The sequence below is a fragment of the Aulonocara stuartgranti genome, assembly GCF_965226115.1.
Source record: "Aulonocara stuartgranti genome assembly, chromosome: 18".
NCBI lineage: Eukaryota > Metazoa > Chordata > Actinopteri > Cichliformes > Cichlidae > Aulonocara > Aulonocara stuartgranti.
This window is the reverse complement of record NC_138954.1, coordinates 18,601,596-18,620,967: the sequence shown is the minus strand read 5'-3', so window position 1 is coordinate 18,620,967 and position 19,372 is coordinate 18,601,596. Positions and strand designations below refer to the sequence as shown.

The 19,372-nt window shown below is 40.1% G+C and overlaps 1 protein-coding gene across 8 annotated transcripts in view; it reads left to right on the top strand.

The window, feature by feature from the left end:
- The window catches only part of kmt2cb (lysine (K)-specific methyltransferase 2Cb), a 94,822-nt gene that overhangs the window by 55,172 nt on the left and 20,278 nt on the right, over positions 1-19,372 (top strand). For 5 of the 8 annotated variants that reach the window (XM_082513909.1, XM_082513912.1, XM_082513908.1 and 2 more), the window contains 20 exons: positions 3,162-3,278; positions 3,432-3,536; positions 4,810-4,914; positions 5,005-5,186; positions 7,184-7,348; positions 7,453-7,559; positions 7,677-7,748; positions 7,870-8,082; positions 8,814-8,933; positions 9,153-9,278; positions 9,375-9,505; positions 13,325-13,517; positions 15,272-15,364; positions 15,650-15,697; positions 16,693-16,833; positions 17,359-17,391; positions 17,634-17,777; positions 17,872-18,013; positions 18,114-18,349; positions 18,555-18,628. In XM_082513909.1, coding sequence (XP_082370035.1) covers positions 3,162-3,278; positions 3,432-3,536; positions 4,810-4,914; positions 5,005-5,186; positions 7,184-7,348; positions 7,453-7,559; positions 7,677-7,748; positions 7,870-8,082; positions 8,814-8,933; positions 9,153-9,278; positions 9,375-9,505; positions 13,325-13,517; positions 15,272-15,364; positions 15,650-15,697; positions 16,693-16,833; positions 17,359-17,391; positions 17,634-17,777; positions 17,872-18,013; positions 18,114-18,349; positions 18,555-18,628 — 2,547 coding nt within the window. The remainder of the gene's footprint in view (positions 1-3,161; positions 3,279-3,431; positions 3,537-4,809; positions 4,915-5,004; positions 5,187-7,183; positions 7,349-7,452; positions 7,560-7,676; positions 7,749-7,869; positions 8,083-8,813; positions 8,934-9,152; positions 9,279-9,374; positions 9,506-13,324; positions 13,518-15,271; positions 15,365-15,649; positions 15,698-16,692; positions 16,834-17,358; positions 17,392-17,633; positions 17,778-17,871; positions 18,014-18,113; positions 18,350-18,554; positions 18,629-19,372) is intronic. The other 3 variants (XM_082513910.1, XM_082513911.1, XM_082513914.1) reach the window with 3 other exon arrangements.

Genomic DNA, 19,372 nt, shown 5'->3' with positions numbered 1-19,372 from the left:
TTTTGGAAGGGCTCAATTGCTGCAGTGAATTTAAGAACAGAAAATACATTTTACGATGAGAATACAGAAAAGGCCAACTAGAGGTGCACCGCAAGAATTTAAGGTCACAAAAGGAGCTGTCTACTGGTTTGTTTTCTCTGGTTACATTGCTTCTGTATTTCTTCTATAGTTTGCTTTCTGTGTTCTGAACCTTGTTCAGGTAGATACTCGCAACACAGCAAAAAGCCGTTAAGCAGGTGAAAGTGAAGGTAATGCATTACTCAAGGTTTTTTGTTTGCCAGCAGCGGCATAATCCTGAGTGAAGGAGGAAAAAACAAAAAAACAAATGCAGATGGATTCAAAGCTGAAGACAAACAACATTTGAAATGGATATGCATTTGCAGAATAAAGACAGTGGCTAAAACAGTTTAGAGTAATAACAACAATGCGTAACTGTTAAATCCTCTTATTTATGCTATTGTAATACAAATAGGTTGTATTTTTTGTTATTTTCAGTGTATTGTACCACTAAAGCTATTAATGACACATGTTTAATGTAACTGGAAAACTGGACATTCTTGTTGTAATTAATAGATCATGGGAGTACAGTCTTTGTAGCAATATGCGGTATTTAACAGGGCTCCACTTATGCCCCAGAGATAATTATAGTTTGATGGTTAGGGTTAGACATAAATGTCAGAATCAGAAATGCAGTAGGAGCGGACCTTTGCAGAATACAGGTGTGGAGTGTGTGTGTGTGTGTGTGTGTGTGTGTGTGTGTGTGTGTGTGTGTGTGTGTGTGTGTGTGTGTGTGTGTGTGTGTGTGTGTGTGTGTAAAAAAAAAAATGTTATAGGGCATTGGGCCCCATAACATAGCAAGGTTTGACACATTTAGCATGTTCTTTTTGTTTTAGTTTTTTTAATTATGTGACTGGAGGTATTATTTTACCGTTTTTGGAAAATCTACCTACATTTGGTTCTTGGTGTTAATTTCAGACCTTAAACAGAGCAATCTAGCAAGTGTTTGTTTTTGGTTTTTTCCTCTAAAAAATACTTGATGAACCCATCTGTTTATCAACATCAATCCAAAAGCTAACTTCAAACCATCAGGGCAACATACTGTAGGGCACAGTGCTTGGCAAAGAAGAAAAACCAGCTGCAGGGAGGAGTTTCAAAAGCTCCCACGTAGAGATTTTACCCAGTTGGGTCAGTAACGTATTTTACATTTATTCGCCAGTTTATTTAGGTGTTTCTTTCCACCCTCCAGAGCCATCGGCTGTCTTACTTACTTACTTGTAGACAAACCTCTCGCTCTCATGTTGGTGTTTAGTTTCTGTTAACCAATTTCCACTGGCTCAATGACCAAGCTACTATTGTGGAGGACCTTGTATTGTAGCTTCTTCCCAAGGAAGCTGCTACAGCTAATAGTGAAGGTCCTGTCTTGGCAATCCGGTGTAAGCTAAAGGGTGCTGCTATGCTGAGCTCACCAATGCTAGAGAGCAGAATAAGAGCTACCAATTGCACTGAGGATACATGTGCATTTATTGGCTAGGTGGTTAGACTTTCATTTTGCCATCTTTGTAAAGAATACCAAAGAAAACCTCGCAGGCTATCAATAAAAACAAGTCTCTTATGTTATGCCTAATGGCACTTTTATGCTCACCGCTTGCTCCCTTGACGTCACATCCGCCGACGCTTGCGGCCATTTTGGTGTCACTTTGGCTGGTTGTGCACCTCTCGATTTTTGTAACCTAAAGCATTCTGTTGCTGCCACCATGGCTGGGTTACAGGCACAAGTGTACAATTGTATCAGTTTTTATCGCCATTTTAATCATATCAGTACGGAGGTTCACAGATTATACAAAGAGAGAAAGGGCAACAGTTTGAACGGTAAAGACTTGGTGGAAAACAACTTCAGCTATAGCCACAAAGCTAAAGCTAGTCAAGATGGATTCTTTTGTGATTGTGATCATGGTCTCATGAGAATCCAGGTGCATTGCACCTGCCTTGTTGCACAGTAGCTGTAAGTGTTACATTTAACCAAACGGGAGCTGTGGGCAGGGCATTGAGACCACAAAGCGGTCACTACAGATACATCAAAGTTACATGAGAGCCAAAGTAACACATTTTTAGATCAAGATAATAAAATAAAATGGTAAAAAATAATAACTATATAGACAGTCTGGGAGAGAGGAGGAACGAAAAGCTGAATATTAGCTCAGATAATTGGCTGATCCTTGCATTGAGTGTTCCATTTCCTCTTTGTCCACAATGCACTAATGTGTTCTCTGTGTTGTACTTAAACCCATTCATGTAGCTGTATTTATTAAAGTACATTTTTCCTCTCAGATTTAGACTCTGTGAGAAGTCTAAGCCAGTTTGTTGCCATGGTGACAGCCATTACTCTTAGCAATACTGGGTAAGGGTTAATTTGTACTCTATGGTAGGGGGTGTAACTCAGGTTAAATACCATCATACAGTGCGCCTATTAGGAGGAATATTGAATAGGCGAGACCTGAGTTTGGGATCAGGGCCAACTGTGGGATTTTAAGGGCAGGGACTGAGAAGTTCAGTTAAACATAAGTCAGTCATTCGTGATTAGCTAGAGACCTGCTGTCAGAAAGGTGCAAAAGGCAGAGTGGAACACTGTATTGCTGTAACAGCAGTTCAGAGGCCTCTTTCACTTTCTCCCATGCTGGTTGTCTGGCAAAAATTGAAGTGTACCTCTGAAATAACAGTCATTTCCATGAATTATCAGAATGTCAAGAACCAGGTTGATTTTTTTTCCCATCATATCAAACACTGACGTGATGATCAAATGTTACATATTTCTGAAATGTAGTTTTGACCCTTAAAACAAGCTGACAGTTCTTTTAAAAAACACATTAAAGCCAAGTATTACTAACAGACTGCAATAGGTAAATTACTCATCGTGCGGGCTGTACTTTCAGTAGTAGCTTGCATCCATATAAACAAAGAAAATCATTACCTCTCTGGGCAGTAAAAAAAAAAAGATTCAAATAATATATCAGAGGACAAAAGAAACCTTTAAATCTCTGGCTACTGATCAATTGCGTATGCAAGCATAAAACCAACTTTGGCACTTTTGTCTGCCTGCTTTAGTTTGTAAAATGTGATGTAGTCATTATCAGAGCTTATATTTTTGGTCTCTTTATCTACAGGGGCGAGGCTCAGGCTTTCCCGGGAGGAGGCGGCCAAGAGGGGCTGGTCTGTCAGGTAGAGCAGGACGTGGCAGGGCCAGAGGGAAAAATGGAGTGAGTCCCAGCATCAACCCTGGGGTATGTGCTGTTTCTGTTTGAGATATTGCACTACATTAAAATTGGTGTTAGTTTTCCCTTCAGCTATAGACCCTAATGAAATATTCCAAGCAGCGTTATCTTTGTTTGTCACACTTTGTTTATTTTGTGGGGGGTTTTTCTCCTTATATGCAGGTCACCACAATAGAAAACCCATACCCAGTCAAGGAGGAAGAGGAGAATGCAATGCATAACACAGTGGTCATATTTTCCAGCAATGATAGTTTTACACTAAAACAGGTGTGTTTTTTCTCTATGTTTACACATAAGTGTTCAGACATGGTTCATTTTGAATTTCAGACCTTCAACGTGCAAAAATTCATGGGTTGCAATTCAGTCTGTGCTTAAAAAGATTTCTCCCACTGGAGATCATTAATTCCTGTGGAGATACTGCCTGCAGGAAACACAGTCAATTATATAACACAGGATCACACTGAAATTTGATTATTTCTTACTTTCTCTACCCCAAATCATATCTGTGTGCTGTTTTTCTCTGTAAAATATGAGTGATTGCTGACAGTCTCTGCAAAATATTAATCAAGACTTTGAAGTAAGCAGAAACTAGGGTTTGTATTGTAGTACATTAATTTTTAGAGAATTTTAAGAAGACCACTGCTTATCAGCGCAGTTATTTACGCTTAATGCAATCAGTACTGTCATTCGTGCTTGCAGTCCTCTGACAAAAGAGAGAGGTGTGGAAAAATAAATATGATTAAGTGTGAAGGACAAGCTTAGAAAATGGTAAATGGCCTGGTATTTATATAGCGCTTTTCTACTTTACACTCAAAGCACTTTATACAACATTTCTCATTCACCCATTCACACAAGCACTTTTTTCTACATTTAAGTGCATTCTAGCTAACATTCACACTCATTCATAGCCCAGTGAACACATTGCAGAGCAACTTGGGGTCCAGTATCTTACCCAAGGATATTTGACATGCAGACTGGAGCAGCCAGGGATCAACCCGCCCACCTTCCAATTAGCAGATGACTTTTTCTACCTTCTGAACCACCCCACCCCAAAATGGCTGCAGTAGGCAGTTTTCTTTCTTTTTTTAAATTGAGTTTCATTTCACTTTAGAAAAGTATGTTATTGCATATGTATATTGTCACATCTTTGTTCTGCACTTCAGTAGCTAAGCTAAAGGAATGACAACTGCACAAACAATAACAAGAACAGCCCAAATTATGGGTTGTTCCACATATTTTGACGCTGCCCCCTGGTGACAGTAGACAGCTACAACATGTAGCTCTGCAAGGACCAGCACATCAACATGCCAGTCTCTTACAAAAGCGTTTTTTTAAAAATATAAATACCTTTGTATGTGACAAGCAGACTTGACAAAAAGTTTGACAATAGGCAGGAATTCCTATTCTGCAAAAAATGAAATTAAGCAGCTGCGGATTTTATTTGATTTCATTTGTTTTGTTTTAAGCGGTAGTGTGTTAGGGGTTTTTCTAAACCTTGCTTTGGGAAGTTGGGAAAGTCAGTGTCTTTCTTCCTTTTCAGGACATGTGCGTGGTGTGTGGGAGTTTTGGTCTTGGTGCAGAGGGCCGTCTTCTGGCCTGTGCTCAGTGTGGCCAGTGCTACCATCCATTCTGTGTCGGCATTAAGGTATAGTATGTCGCTATTGAGTTTGTACATTAGAAATGGCATTTGGCAAACTGAACTACATGAAACTGTCCCCTTGTCATTTCCCCGTAGATCACCAAGGTGGTGCTAAGCAAAGGCTGGCGCTGTCTGGAGTGTACCGTATGTGAGGCCTGTGGTCAGGCCACAGATCCTGGCCGCTTGCTGCTATGTGACGACTGTGACATTAGCTACCACACATACTGCCTGGACCCTCCACTGCAAAATGTTCCCAAGGACAGCTGGAAGTGCAAATGGTGAGTAGCTTTATGATCATTACACCAAAATTTGCTTCAGACAGGCAGTAATTTAAATTAAAACTAAACTTTAATGTGGTAATTACTAGAGATGGACCGATCCGATATTACGTATCGGTATCGGTCCGATACTGACCTAAATTACTGGATCGGATATCGGAGAAAAATAAAAAATGTAATCCGATCCATTAAATATCACAAAAGCAGCTCACAAAACTTGCGACACGCCGTAACTCGCCTCAGAACGTTAGCACGTCGGAGCAGTATGCATCACGTGATAGAGCGGCTGTGGCATGCGGGACCTGTCAGTGGTCTGGATAGCATTTGGAGCTTTGCTACCAACCCGGCATTTCATCTCCGACAAAGTTATCCCTGAGAGAAGTAAAGCAAGTGTGTAAGTCCATCTCTGAATGTTTGTAAAGCATTCCTGCGTTAAGCTTAACAAGTGACTGCCTCTTCTTGCTGCTACTTCAATCATGAAACTGCTTAATGATCAGCTGATCGGCTTTTCTGTTGCGAGTCCGTGTCTCTAGTTTGCTTTTGGCCCACTTTGCACCAGAAAGAGGAAACCAGCGGATAAACAACAGCAGCACGTTTAAGCTTGATAAGCTGTTGTTAGAATTTATTTAATATTACTTTCTACTCGAGGATCTTTTTCTACGTAGTTGATGGCTGGTAACTGTGCAGGGGCGGATCTAGCAAAGTTTAGCCAGGGGGGCCGATAGGGCATTAACAGGGAAAAGGGGGCACAAAGACATACTTTTCTTTCTTATTCTCATTTAAAATGTCTAGCTTTTAATAAATAATTATCTGACACCCAAAGTTTTAATTTGATGTAAAATGAATAGAAGTCAATTACTGTATATAGTAACTATTAAGTCTAATATATATACCCTAGTAAGCTATTTGTAAAGTAAAGTGTGCGTGTTAGTCCCCATAGGGAAATAGTTCCTCTGCATTTAACCCATTCACCCAGTGAAGCAGTGGGCAGCCACCAGTGCAGCGCCCGGGGAGCAGTGTGTAGGGACGGTACCTTGCTCAGGGGTACCTCAGGGTAGCCGTTCAGTGGAGTCGAACCCCCGACCTTCCGATCATGGGGCCACCACTCTACCTACTGAGCTATCCCTGCCCTAGTACTTTTTCCTTTGGGAAGGTACCATCTGTGCAGTCTGCAATTTTGTTGAAGAAAGATGTTGAATCTATTTAATATTTCTTGAAAAATAATTGATTTCTGTGCATTTTTTTTCACACTGCATCAAATTAAGGTTGATTACGTCGATTAAGCATCATGAGGTGGAACGTGAGGGGTGGTTCCCTATTTTTTATTTATTTATTTTTGTTGTTGCTGGGAGTTGGAACCCTATTAGTTAGGTTGCTTAATATTTACGCTAAGTACTCTTTAAAATACCAGAATAGGGAGGATGGTGTAGGTTTAAGTTTATTAGATTGATCAGTATTGCTGAACTATAAATATTTTTTTTTGCATACAGGTATAACAGAATAGCTTTAGCTTAGTTGTTGTTTTAAACTTGAGTATGAACTTATACAAAATGCAGCAAGACATTTAAAAAAAAAAAACCGTTTTGTTGATTAAAAAACACTATATCGGATTCATATTGGTATCGGCAGATATCCAAATTTATGATATCGGTATCGGACATAAAAAAGTGGTATCGTGCCATCTCTAGTAATTACTGAAAATGACTGAACATGTTTATTGTTACAAGCAGCGCAGGCAATTTACCATGTTTTACCTTTTCCTGTTTGCCTTGTAATGCTTACTTGCTTACGTCTGTTTAAAAATGGTGTACGTTATCAGATACACAAAGAAACAACAAGTGTTTATGGACTGCGATGGAAACAAAGAAAATATTTTCATATTAGCATCATGAAGACAGTGTAGGGAGGAGAAGGGATTTTGCAGCACAGATACAACTGTGTTATCCCTTTTCAAGTAACCTGGGTTAAATGACCTCTGTCCTTCCTGTCTCCTGCAGGTGTGTGTCCTGTACGCAGTGCGGTGCCACCACCCCAGGCCTAAGGTGTGAGTGGCAGAATAATTATACCCTGTGTGCTCCCTGTGCCAGCCTTTCAACATGCCCAATTTGCTTGGTGGACTACAGCGAAGGCACAATCATCGTGCAGTGCCGCCAGTGTGACAGGTGTGTAGTTTTTCTACGAACCTATCAGCTCTAGAGGATCATTCTCTACCAATTTTCCTAAAATAACTGGTTCTTATCAAGACGTTTTTTTTTTGTGTACGCAGATGGTTTCATGCGTCATGTCAAAGTCTCCACTCAGAGGAAGACATAGAAAAAGCTGCAGACAGCAGCTTTGACTGTACAATGTGCCGAACTTTCAAGACCACTAAAGGTGGGAGCACCATAACTTTGCTAAACATATTTTGTTGTTTCAACAAAAAGAGGAAATCAACGCACCCTAATTGTGACATTTGTTTGTTTTAATGGCGGCTATGTTGTGTTCCTACAGTTGTGACCAAGATCAGAGACACCACTGAGCCACTACCAGTAACACAGATTGTCACAAAGGCTAAAGAAATTGGTAAGGTCACAAAAGAACAACAGAAAACAAACGATCAATTTGGGTTCTTTTGTTTGTTTGTTTGTTTTCTTGCACAACCTCAGTTTATTGACTACACACAAACATTTTTTGGTCGTTTCAGATCTGTCAAGGACCTACACCCAGGATGGTGTTTGTTTGACAGAGTCAGGACTTTGCCAACTCCAGAGCTTATCTGCTACAGCGTCACGGCGGAGGAAGCCCAAACCAAAACTTAAGTTGAAGATCATTAACCAGAACAGCGTGGCAGTGCTTCAGGCTCCAGTCGACGCCCTCTCAGAGCTCTCTCGTGATGAAGACATGGAGGACAACAGAGGTACATGTCTTCACAGAAGCGTCTTTATTTTCAGATGATTATCCAAGGTTTTAACCCTGTTATCACATTTTCTGTATTTATCTACTTACATATGTACTTACATATGTAAATATGTAGCAGCCGGCTGGTGTTTTGTATATTTTTGGTTGTGTAGGATAAAAGAAAAAAAATATTAGCAGTAATTCCTAGAAAAGCCAAAGGTATCATTTTAACCCCAGTGTAAAATTACAATCGCTGCATGCCATGTTGCCTAGCAACATGACATATTGTATTTTGATGTGAAGGCTGCTATAACATGAGCCGAGAGCTAGCTAGATGTGATTAATGAGTAAAGGTATAGGGAACTGTAGATGGATAAAAGATGAATATTCAAAGCAGGGTGTGACTGGACGCCAAACTAAAATTTAGCCAAAAAGCATAGATTTCCCCTGAGTTAATAGTAAAAGAATTAGCGTGATATTTACTTACATGTATTGAAATTCTCCCTCTTACTCAGAGTTAATAAAATGTTTTAGGAATGAGATTACAAAAAGAGAAGGTGGGGCCTCACTGGAAATTGCCGTCCTGATTAATGGGACTGGTGAACTTAATTTCAATCTGGCTAATATTCTGCCACTAAGTGGAGTTCACAAAGAATTTACCCTGGCATTGTTCTGAGGGGCCTGGCTGGGATGTTTTCTGCTGCAAGGCTGTCACTCACCATCACTGGGTGCTCTGTCTCTCTCTCACAGAGGCGGAGCTCCTAGATTGTGAGGCAAAGTCTGACTCAAGCCTGGAGCGAGAGCCAGCAGAAGATGACTCCAAGGGGGCTGACGGCGGCAAGAAGAGGAAGAGGAAACCGTACCGGCCGGGTAGGGCACCTGATTGAAGGAGACAGCTCCTCTGAAGCGTAAAATGGTGCAGTACATGGCCGACGCTGTAGCGAAGCACTGCCATCTCACGGCCTCTCTGCCGAAAGCTGAATACAATGGACAGTCTATATTTAAAATATTGAAAATTAAGTAACCTTTATAACTGCAAATAAAATGTTTATATGTATTATAAATATATTTCTTATAACTTCTTAAAAGGTATCGGTGGGTTCATGGTCCGTCAAAGAAGCCGTCCAGGCCAAGGTCCGGGCAAGGCTAAACGATCCCTCTGCAGAAAAGATTCTTCTGGCTCTGTGTCGGAGAATCTCATTGGAAAAGATGAAGGTTTGTGCACCAGAATTGTATGTGAATCTGTCTTTCAAAATAAGAGATAACTGTAGAACTAGAAGAGAGTGGCTATACTTTTTCTGTTTATTACAGGCTGGCCAGAGGCACTGCCGGAAACTCCTGTTGATGAGACGCCCCCCGGACCGGAAGTTCCAGAAAAAATAAAGAAACGATATCGAAAGAAGAAGACAAAACTGGAGGAGGCATTTCCAACCTACCTGCAGGTCTGCCGTCCGTGATAGCGTCCATCACTGTTTGCTTGTATATACAGAATTTGAATATATTGTTACATTTCTATATCACGCTAACCTTGTGGAGTATATCTATCATGGAGGAATTTATTTTATAGATTTACTTCTTGATTCTATTTTTTGTTCTTTTTTTAATTTTGGAAATGGATATTAAGTTTATATATATATATATATATATATATATATATATATATATTAGGGGTGCAACGATACACAAAATTCACGGTTAGGTTCGGTTCGATACTTTGGTGTCACGGTTCGATATTTTTTCGATACAAAAAAATGTTCATGCCTTTTTAATTTGTCATTTATTAAAATTATAAATATATATTTTAACTCAAAAGTACAGTTTTTAAATTTAACCCTAACCCTTGTGCGTGTTTTTTATTTTGACAGCGAATGCGCACCTGCGGACCACTTATGTGCAGCCCTGGTTATTTAGCTCGTCATATTGCAGCCACAGAAATTCTTTTGTCCATGAAACCATAAAGCTGCACTTTCTTTTTGCCTTATAGTCTGATTTGTCATAACTTTTCCGTTTTGTGGTAAGCTTTTCTTTGGCTGTCACTTCTTCACCCTGACCTGTCTTATTTGGCTCAGCAGAACTGAAATATATATCTGTCTGTGAAGGTTCTCAGTCATCCAGGTCATCGTAGTCAAATATAAATCCTGCTGCTTTTACACACCGACTCACATAAGCTCAGCGATTCTCTGCGCGATCAACCTCTCACATGTTTAAGCTTGCTGCGGGAGATTTCACTTGTCATGTTTGCATAGTAAGCTAACGATTAATAAGACGATGTCAGAGGAATTTGTGCACAAATTATCATCACTCACAGATCAGTGCTGTCGCTCTCTATACACAGTTCACGCGATTGCAAAGTGGAAGCAAAAAACAAGCGCAAATTCAAACGCGATTTCAATATGTCACATATTGACAGTGGCTCACCGATGTCAATGACATAATTACCCAGCTACATTTCCGAAAGAATGCAAAAGCATTGACATTAGGGCTGCCACAAACGATTATTTTGATAGTCGACTAGTCACCGATTATTTATGCGATTAGTCGACTAATCAGATCATCATCCACTGGACGTAAAACTACAGCTTATTGCACCAGCAGCATATGCTCTTATATAACTATCATTAGCTTACAGCTTTAAGCTTTTAAGGTGCTAACTAAAAATAAAGACAAGATGATAGTTTATTCAATTTTAATGAAATTTGCAGATTGTTTCGGTGAAGTTTAATAAACTCCTTGCTATCTAAAATATAACAGGACAACGGAGTATATTCTCCAGCATCTCACACTTCTGATATTCAGCTGTCTGCTTGACGTTTATTCAGCTGTGTAAAAACTATAACTTTAATCTCAGACAAACCGATTTACTCAGGAACAAATAAAATACTAAAAAAAAAAAAAAAAAAAGCCAAACAACAACATTTTTAATTTATCTAAGTGACTCATATATATTTAACCTGAGTAGCGAAAGACGGCGGTGGGTTTGAAAACAATTTGCCGGGAGTCCGGTGTTCTCACCGCGCTAGTGACCTAGCCCCCGGCTAGCTATCGAGCTAGTGGGTAACAGACGTCTCCGAAAACGTCGGAGCGCTTTTGAAAATATGTGGTGTCCTGATAAACTGAGCAGATATTTGAGGTTTACACAGCTACATTCTCGGCTGAAAATATGTTAAACGTTTATTTTGTGACCCAGAAAGAATAATAAGAGTAATATTAAAACTAACTAGCTGCCGCCATTGTTGGAAACTGAGCTGGGCCGCGCTATGAATTCTGGGACACAGCTGCTTCTTCTTCTTCGGGGTTTAACGGCAGCTGGCATCCTTGTACATGCAGTGCTGCCATCTTCTGTTTCAGTCCGTTATTACACTCTTAAATCCTGCTACTTATTCCTGCGTCTTTTGGGATCTTACAAAGCTTCAAACGACGCGTCGACTATTAAATCAGTCGTCGACGATTTTGATAGTCGAAGTAATCGTGACTAGTCGACAAATCGTGGCAGCCCTAATTGACATATATTTTTCCTTCCTACGATAGGCCGACGGGCAGGGCAGAGATAGATTTTGGTAGCCCAACTGGAAAAATCGGTAGCCCCGGGACGTCGGGCTAGCGATTTTGCGAGCCCTGTATCTGATTGAGGAATCACTCATCTTTGGAAAAGAGAGTTTATTACAGAGAAATGGCTCTTTCCAAAATAAAAGCTATACTATACGCTTCTTCTGGGCTATATTCTCAGCAGCATATTAAACATATCAGATCCCCATAAGGAGAATCATGTGCTAACGGCTGTCTAAATGACTCGGGTAAAGTTTGAAGCGTGTGCTTGTTGTTTTTGTCTGCTTCCACTTTTCTTTGCACTAGGATGATGTCGGCGTAAATGTGCAGTCATATTCGTTGTGTTCCCACTAGTGCTTTCAGGTTAATCTCGTTGAAATGACCTTAACGCCACAACACGGCAAATCTCCGTTAACGAGCTACCCCTGATCGCCCCGTGCATGGGGCTAGACGGCCAACACGTTAACGAGCTAACTGCGCTAACACACTAGTTCCCACCCATGTAATTGAGCATTGCGTGGCACATCCAACATACTGTTTTACTTTAGTCCATGACGCGCTTACCTTCAGGGTCATACATCACATGAAAACCAAAATAATTCCAAACGCCAGATCTGAATGAGGGTGGGGGAGGTTCAATTTGCCATGTTGCAAGGAGAGCTTAACTTCTGTCTCGCTAGCTTGCCCTGCGCTCTTCCTTCTGACGATGCTGTCTGTGTTGAGCGCTCAGTGGATCTGCGCTCGACAGTGCAGCCTAGGCGGAGTAGTCGAACGCAGATTCACTGAGCGCTCAACACAGACAGCATCTCAGAAGGAAAGTTGATAAAAATAAATTACAAATTTTGTATTGTTCGATACATATGCGTACCGAACCGAAAGCACTGTATCGAACGGTTCAATATCGATACGAATATCGTTGCACCCCTATAAAAAAAAAAAAAAAAAATATATATATATATATATATATATATATATATATTATTGTGCAAACGTTCCTCTCCTGTGCAGATTGTCTGATCACATCATGAAATGGCTGTTAAATGTGTTTTATCTCACCCTTGGGAAGGTTGGGATTTCAAGTGCATCCAAGTACAATGCCTTGAAACCAGTTGCAGAACTATTGTGCTTAGTGCTCCTTCTGTGAGCCTTTTTTATTATTTTTATTTAAAGGGGAAAAGCCCAAAGATACTCATATTAGAGGATAGATGTTTTTGATCATACCCTTTAATTGGCCCCTATTTTAGTTGTGAATTGACACACAATAGCTTAACATGGATGTAACTCCAAGGCTCTGTGTCCCCAGTTAGTATCCGTCTGTCACCTTGTGTTGGCTAAAACATGGATATGTGATGCATTAAGCCACCGGCAGCTGTCAGTGCTGCTCTTTATCCCACCATGGTACAGGGGTGACGGGGGATATTGAGTCTAACCTAAAGGTCTAACACAGTGAAGCTTATTTCATTAGTTATTAAGACAGCACCAGGTTGCGCTTTTAGTTTCTCAGTGCAGCAGGACAGCAGATGACTTATGGGTGTAAGTGGTTGGGGGAGGTTGGCCCGATAAGGTGAGGCCAAGAGTAACCTCGCTGTTAGTTTCTAAGCTTTTCTGTTTCACTTAAGTTCACATGGGGTTTAAATGGATGCGGATGGTTTTCTAAGAATGATGTCAAGAAAAATTAGGTGACACTGGCTGGTGTCCTGTGTTTTCATGTTCAGGAGGCTTTCTTTGGAAAGGACCTGCTAGACAAAAGCAAGCAGAGCAGGCAACAGGGGGTCGAATCAGGATTACTAGAAGACGGACAAAGCCAAGTGGAGAGGAAGCATCCCACTAGCAGTTTTCTGGATCCCTCATCAGACCCTCTGCTTAGCGCATCAACAACATCCATTCCCCCCAGACCAGCAGCAGCACGTATGTATATACATTACTTTGGTTCTCCGCAGCAAGAGATGTAATATTCACTGATTCAAAGCATCGTACTGCACTGAATATTTGATATGACCAAAGACAGAGCATGCTCTGAACTTGGCCAGTGCTTTTAAAGAAACAATGCAGGTGTTTGGCAAAGGGTAAAACAGCATATAGTCCATGTTGCATGAAGTTTTAATGAATTTTGTCTCCCTTGTACTTACTTGTCCCCAATGAGAGTATTAACCGCTTCATGCAGAACTGAATGGGTTTGAAACATGTTTACTGAACACATGTTCAAATTGCATATTCCCCATTCATACATGACCAAAATGTTGGAGGTTAATCTCTGATAATTAGCATTCAGACCCTCGACTGCTGCTCCAACTAAAGCTAAACTAATTAAAGAATACTTAAATTCCAAAAGCGAAGTAAATACAGCGAACTTTCAGTTTCTGTTCTCTTTGCAAGCTCGCTCTGTCTTGCTACACTCACTGTGTGTGTCTTGCTCTCTTGATCTTTCTCTAAATTTTTCAAAAAATTTTAAATGCCCTTTATACTGACCTCAAGGATGGCACAGCCAGAAACAGAAGTGTAATATCCTGAATAATAGCAATGTGTTGTCAGGACTGAGTCCAGATAGAAAAGGTTTTTAGCAAAAAACTGCCATAAAATTAAAGATTAGAAGCTTGCCAGTATTCTAACAGTAGTTTAATTTATTATTTAAAGCGCAGTGCAGATAGTTTGTAACTTGCGCCATAGCTTTACATTGTTAGCCGCTCCCTGCACTCCAGTCAAATAGATGTGTCCAAGACTGATGACTGTAGCAGAAGTAGACTTAGATTGTGTTTGAAATCAAACAATCCCACCATTTCACTAACAGGTGAACAGGGATGTGGTATGATTGCTGATTCAATTTTCAGTCTTGTTCCAGCCTATTTAAATACCCAAACTTGATACACTCTGTCCACATATCTGGACATTTGGTAGCTTCTTATGTTGGCACGAATCGAACAAAACACGCGTCTATGAAGTTCTTCACAATTAGTAATTACCTGGCTCTTAGAGAGAAATATTTGATTTTTATTACAAAATTACTGTTTGATTTGACAAATTTGTCATAAACTAGGGTTAGTTTGCTTAATAGGCTGTCATTGTGTTTAAAGGCATCGTGATGACTTGGGAAGTGACAGTAATGAATACTGGATTCCCGAGAGGGTTGCAGATTTTTTTTGCCATTCAGAATCTGGTGTGCCTCATTTAAAAGAAAGAAACTCAGCAGTTTTAACAGTTCAGTAAAATAAAACACTGGAACCTTGACAACTGTGACTTTAAAAAATGGTGATTTATTTATTTATTACACTTTTACTTCAACTTTTTAAGGAAGAAAATAGAAAATTATTAGAAGAGACTATATTACGAGACAAAAAGCTAGAAGTCGAATGACTCACATCAGTCAAGGCCTTCACTGACGAAATCCATGAGACAGAAAACCTTACAGTTCATATAATTAAACTTATTCTTTAGTATACATTCTTTGGAAAGATACATCTGATATGGTACATTTGGAGTTTTTTTTTATTTTATTTGTGACATTTTTTAATGTTTATTTTTAACAGCAAATTCTACATGAGGCATCAAAACAGATGGTTCCAACTCTCATTCATGTCCGTTCATCATCATCAATTATGATTTGTGACAGTTTGGTTTTCTTCCTTTTTTTGTTCTTTTGTTCCTTTTTCCCCCCGCATCTACAGAGACGTCTGAGGAACCATTAGTTGATCTATCTGATGTTCTGAACACTGATGCAGACATCTTGGGAATGCTCGGAAAGCCAAGCAATGACTCTGGTGCGTTATGTATCTCACAGGCAGTCACAGTGGCAAGATTTTATTAATAGTCACCTAGCCGTGGGTATATAAAATAGTTTCACTCCTCAATTAGAAATTTCCCCAAATAGAAACAATCTTTTGCTTTCACTACGTTAATAATTTTTTAATATCACAATATTTTTTTGTTTGTTCACCTTTTTTGTTTTCTTTTTTGTTTGCATCATCTAAAGTGTGTTGTGCTTATGCTGTCTTCACTATTTTTTTTTCCACCCACTCATTTGATCTGGTTTTGGGTTCTTGTAGGTCTTGATTTTTGCCCCTTCCAGGTTGACAGCTCACCTCCTCCTTTTGGTAAGGGTGCTCTGGCCTACTAATCCCTTGCTTTAGTGCATTCTCCCCCTTTTACAGTGTCTCCGTGTCTCTATTTAAGTGTGCATGTATAAAAGCTGTTTTAACACTCATTAACTTCTTAGTGCTTACCTAACACCGTGCACGGTATTCACTCAAGCGCCTATGGTGTGTGGGTCTTTGTTTGTGAACCTCCTATACCCTAACGCAAGTTCTTATCTGCCTAATCGAAAATGTCTCCAAGATAGCAGAGAAACAAATTGGCAAGGACATCCTAGTATTCAAGAAATGAGCAGTTTAGAACAAGAGGCCTTGGCAAATGTCCTTCTAATTCCTGAAGACGGTGAAATCCTCAGTTCTCATTCCTGTGGCTTTATGGCAAAAAGCATCTGCAGTTCATGTCCTTCATTCTTTGGAAGAAGAAAAAGAAATACTTTATTTATCTGAAATATTCTAAGGGCTTATATAATTTCGTTTTTGTACTGCTGTTGCCAACCAATGTTTGCAACCATCCTTGTATTGGTATTTAGTTTTGTGTAGAAGAAATTATTTAAATACTTTAAAGTGTCAGACATTAGTTGGAGAGGAGTGTGTTATGTTGGTAGTCGTGCTTTGATAAATTCTTATGTAATTCAAATTGAAAGAAATGTTTCAAAAGAAGCTCCATGGCTTTCTTTTAAAAAGAAAGGTCTTAAATGGAAGGCTAATGTAGGGGTTAGAACAGCATTTTCCTTCAGACTTTGTGTACCTTTAATCAGATTTAGTCTGACCTGTCTGAACTTTCACATATCCTAAAACATTCCTTTAAAACAATACAGGAACCCCAAGGAGCTGTAATTGTATAGTCTTTGGTCTTGGTTGTGTTCCACAGGCTGTTATGACACTTCAGTTCTATATTTCTGATCTCGTTCTTGCTCAGTATTTTGTTGGTTGCTGTGTATGTGTGCACATGTGTCTGTGTTATGATTTGTTTTTGCATTGACTGTGTGTTTCCACAGCTGGTCTGGACATTGGGCCCCTGGCAGACAGTTCCCCAGTGGCGCCCCAGTCTCAGGCAGGCCGGAGAACACCTCGAACCCTCTCAGAGGAACCCCTGGACGGCATTCTCAGCCCAGAGCTGGACAAAATGGTTACTGATGGTCAGTGTGGGAGACCAGGCGCCATGTTTAGCCACAGTTCTAACACAGGAACTTCCCACAGGGATTAAGAACCATTGTTGGTTGTTGCTTTTGGTTTTAGTTCATTGTGATTTAATTTAACAACATGCAAGAAATTCTGTGATACAGGCAGCGATGACGAAGTCCAGGCATTGTTAGGGATTTAGGAAAACAAGACATCCTGTGTGAACTTGAAATGAAGCGCTCCAATGGGAGCATTTTGTTCTTGATTTTGGGTCGCACAGTTTCCAACAAAAGTGAAGTAAAACAGCTGAAACGTTGTTGTAACCGTCAGCTAACTATTTATCCAATATTTATCGGGCATTTTAGTACATTGGGAATGTAGAGAACAGTGGATCAAAGTTAGTTCTGTGGAAAGTTTCTGTGCATTAAGCCCATCTTCTTCTTCTGGCTTTTAGTAGAAATTTGTTTTGCAACTTTAAGGCCCTTTGCTTTGGAACTTCAAAATGAATAATAATCTGTTTTTGTTGATTCTTTGTTTTTCAGAGTCAATTCTCAGCAAACTTTACAAAATTCCAGGTTTGTAATTTTTATCTTTCTTGTGAAAACTTAAGTTTGGTCCAGTTATTTCCCACCCAGCATAACTGACCTCTAAACTCATGATGAAGTGTTGTAACCAATTTCACCAATATAATGTTATAAAGATTAGTGTAATGAATGTTCTGGTTCCTTTAAAAGCAGTAATGGGATGTTCTCTGACATTGTATGCTACTACATTTCATACACATGTACGCTTACACTGAGCTGTCAAACTTTTTCAGAGCTGGAAGGAAAGGATGTGGAGGATCTCTTCACAGCAGTCCTGAGCCCCAGCACGAGCCAACCACCACCACAGGTGCCTCACCCCCAGGGTCCAGGGCCCCTCCCTGCCACACCTGGCACTAGCATGCCTCACCCCAATGCAGGTACATCATTAGTCATTTTGCCCTGATCAAATAAAAATATTACAAAATGTTTTTAAAATCTCCATCTACTTCACCTCGCAAATCTTGTGTTCAGGGAATCCCATGTTTCCAAGAATGCCAATGATTAATGGTATGATGGGACCAAACCAACGCTTCCCTACAAATCATGGAGCAGGGCCCTGCATCCCAGAAAATTTCTCTCCCCTCAACCGTATGCCTTTCACTGACAATCCGAGGTAAAGTCATGCTTCCCTTTCAACTGTTAATGCATTTTTTTTCTTTACTCAGCAAAATCAGCAAAGTATAACTTTGGAGCTTCTGTTCTTTGTGTTACAGGGAAAGAAAGTTTAATCAGATGCCTAGAGAGGCAGTTGGTCCATGGCCCACCCCTACCCATGGCCCTGGCCCTACACCCCCTGGTTCTTTGCCCGAGGGGGACACTGAAGCCATGTCAAATGCCCAAAGGAGTACACTCAAGTGGGAAAAGGAGGAGACACTTGGAGAACTAGCCACCGTTGCTCCTGTGCTATATACTAATATCAATTTCCCCAACCTTAAAGAAGAATACCCAGGTTGGTATATAGCTCTAAAGCTTGAAGGCATTTTCTCTCCTGTTTGTGTTTTTTATGGTCCAGTTTACATTGTCATTCCTGTTATTTCTGCTCATTTCTGGTTATTGTTTTTATACTGACTGCATTACGTCATACAGTACAAACCATACCTTGTATGCACTTTGAGAGCTGCTGACTTGACAACTTTCTCCATTATTCTTCCTAGACTGGTCTACAAGAGTGAAGCAAATTGCAAAACTTTGGAGGAAAGCTAGTTCACAAGACAGGGCCCCATATGTGGTAAGATCAATGATTCAATTATCCCATTTAGTTTCAATTAAATCAAAGACTGTACAATGCAGGACACCAAAGTAGCTGCACAGACTTACCTAGTATGCAAAAGGCACACTCGTGTATCTGGCCAGTTGCCTTTTGCCAAACCAGTTTGAAACGCAGTCATTCTCTGATGAACTAATTAACAGCGGAAGTCTTGCTCAGAATTAAAGCTCCCTATTGCCTCTGTAATTAAGTTTACTGGAAGCCATTTTACCTGGTAGAGGCCCCTTTTAAAGACCCAGTCTCTGCTTGGCGAGTTTAGTTTTGGGGTTAACACTTATCTGTAAAAGGCTGATAGGATGTTGTTGAGAGTGTTGAATATGCTAACTCGAGAATGGAGCAACGCAGGATTTTCAAGTTGATACATAGATGCATCTACTAAAAATTGAGTTTGAATCTCAGTGACCTCAACCTCACGGTCAAAGGTCAACTTTTCTGAAAATCATGTAGGCTTTTCACATTTATGCCATAGGTGCATCTGTTAGGAGGCTGAGAGGATAGCACAGGCGGCTGCCAGTATTTTTTATTTGCAATCTTGTTTTAAAACCGCTATTGTGATACATCATCTTGGTTATGAACTATTGAGATACCTAATTTAACAATAAGAAGTTGACCTTCATCCTGCTCCATGTACAATATGTAAAGGCTATGCAGCCAAAGGATTAAGCATGGCAATCCCATCCAAAACAAATGCCTGCATATCATAAA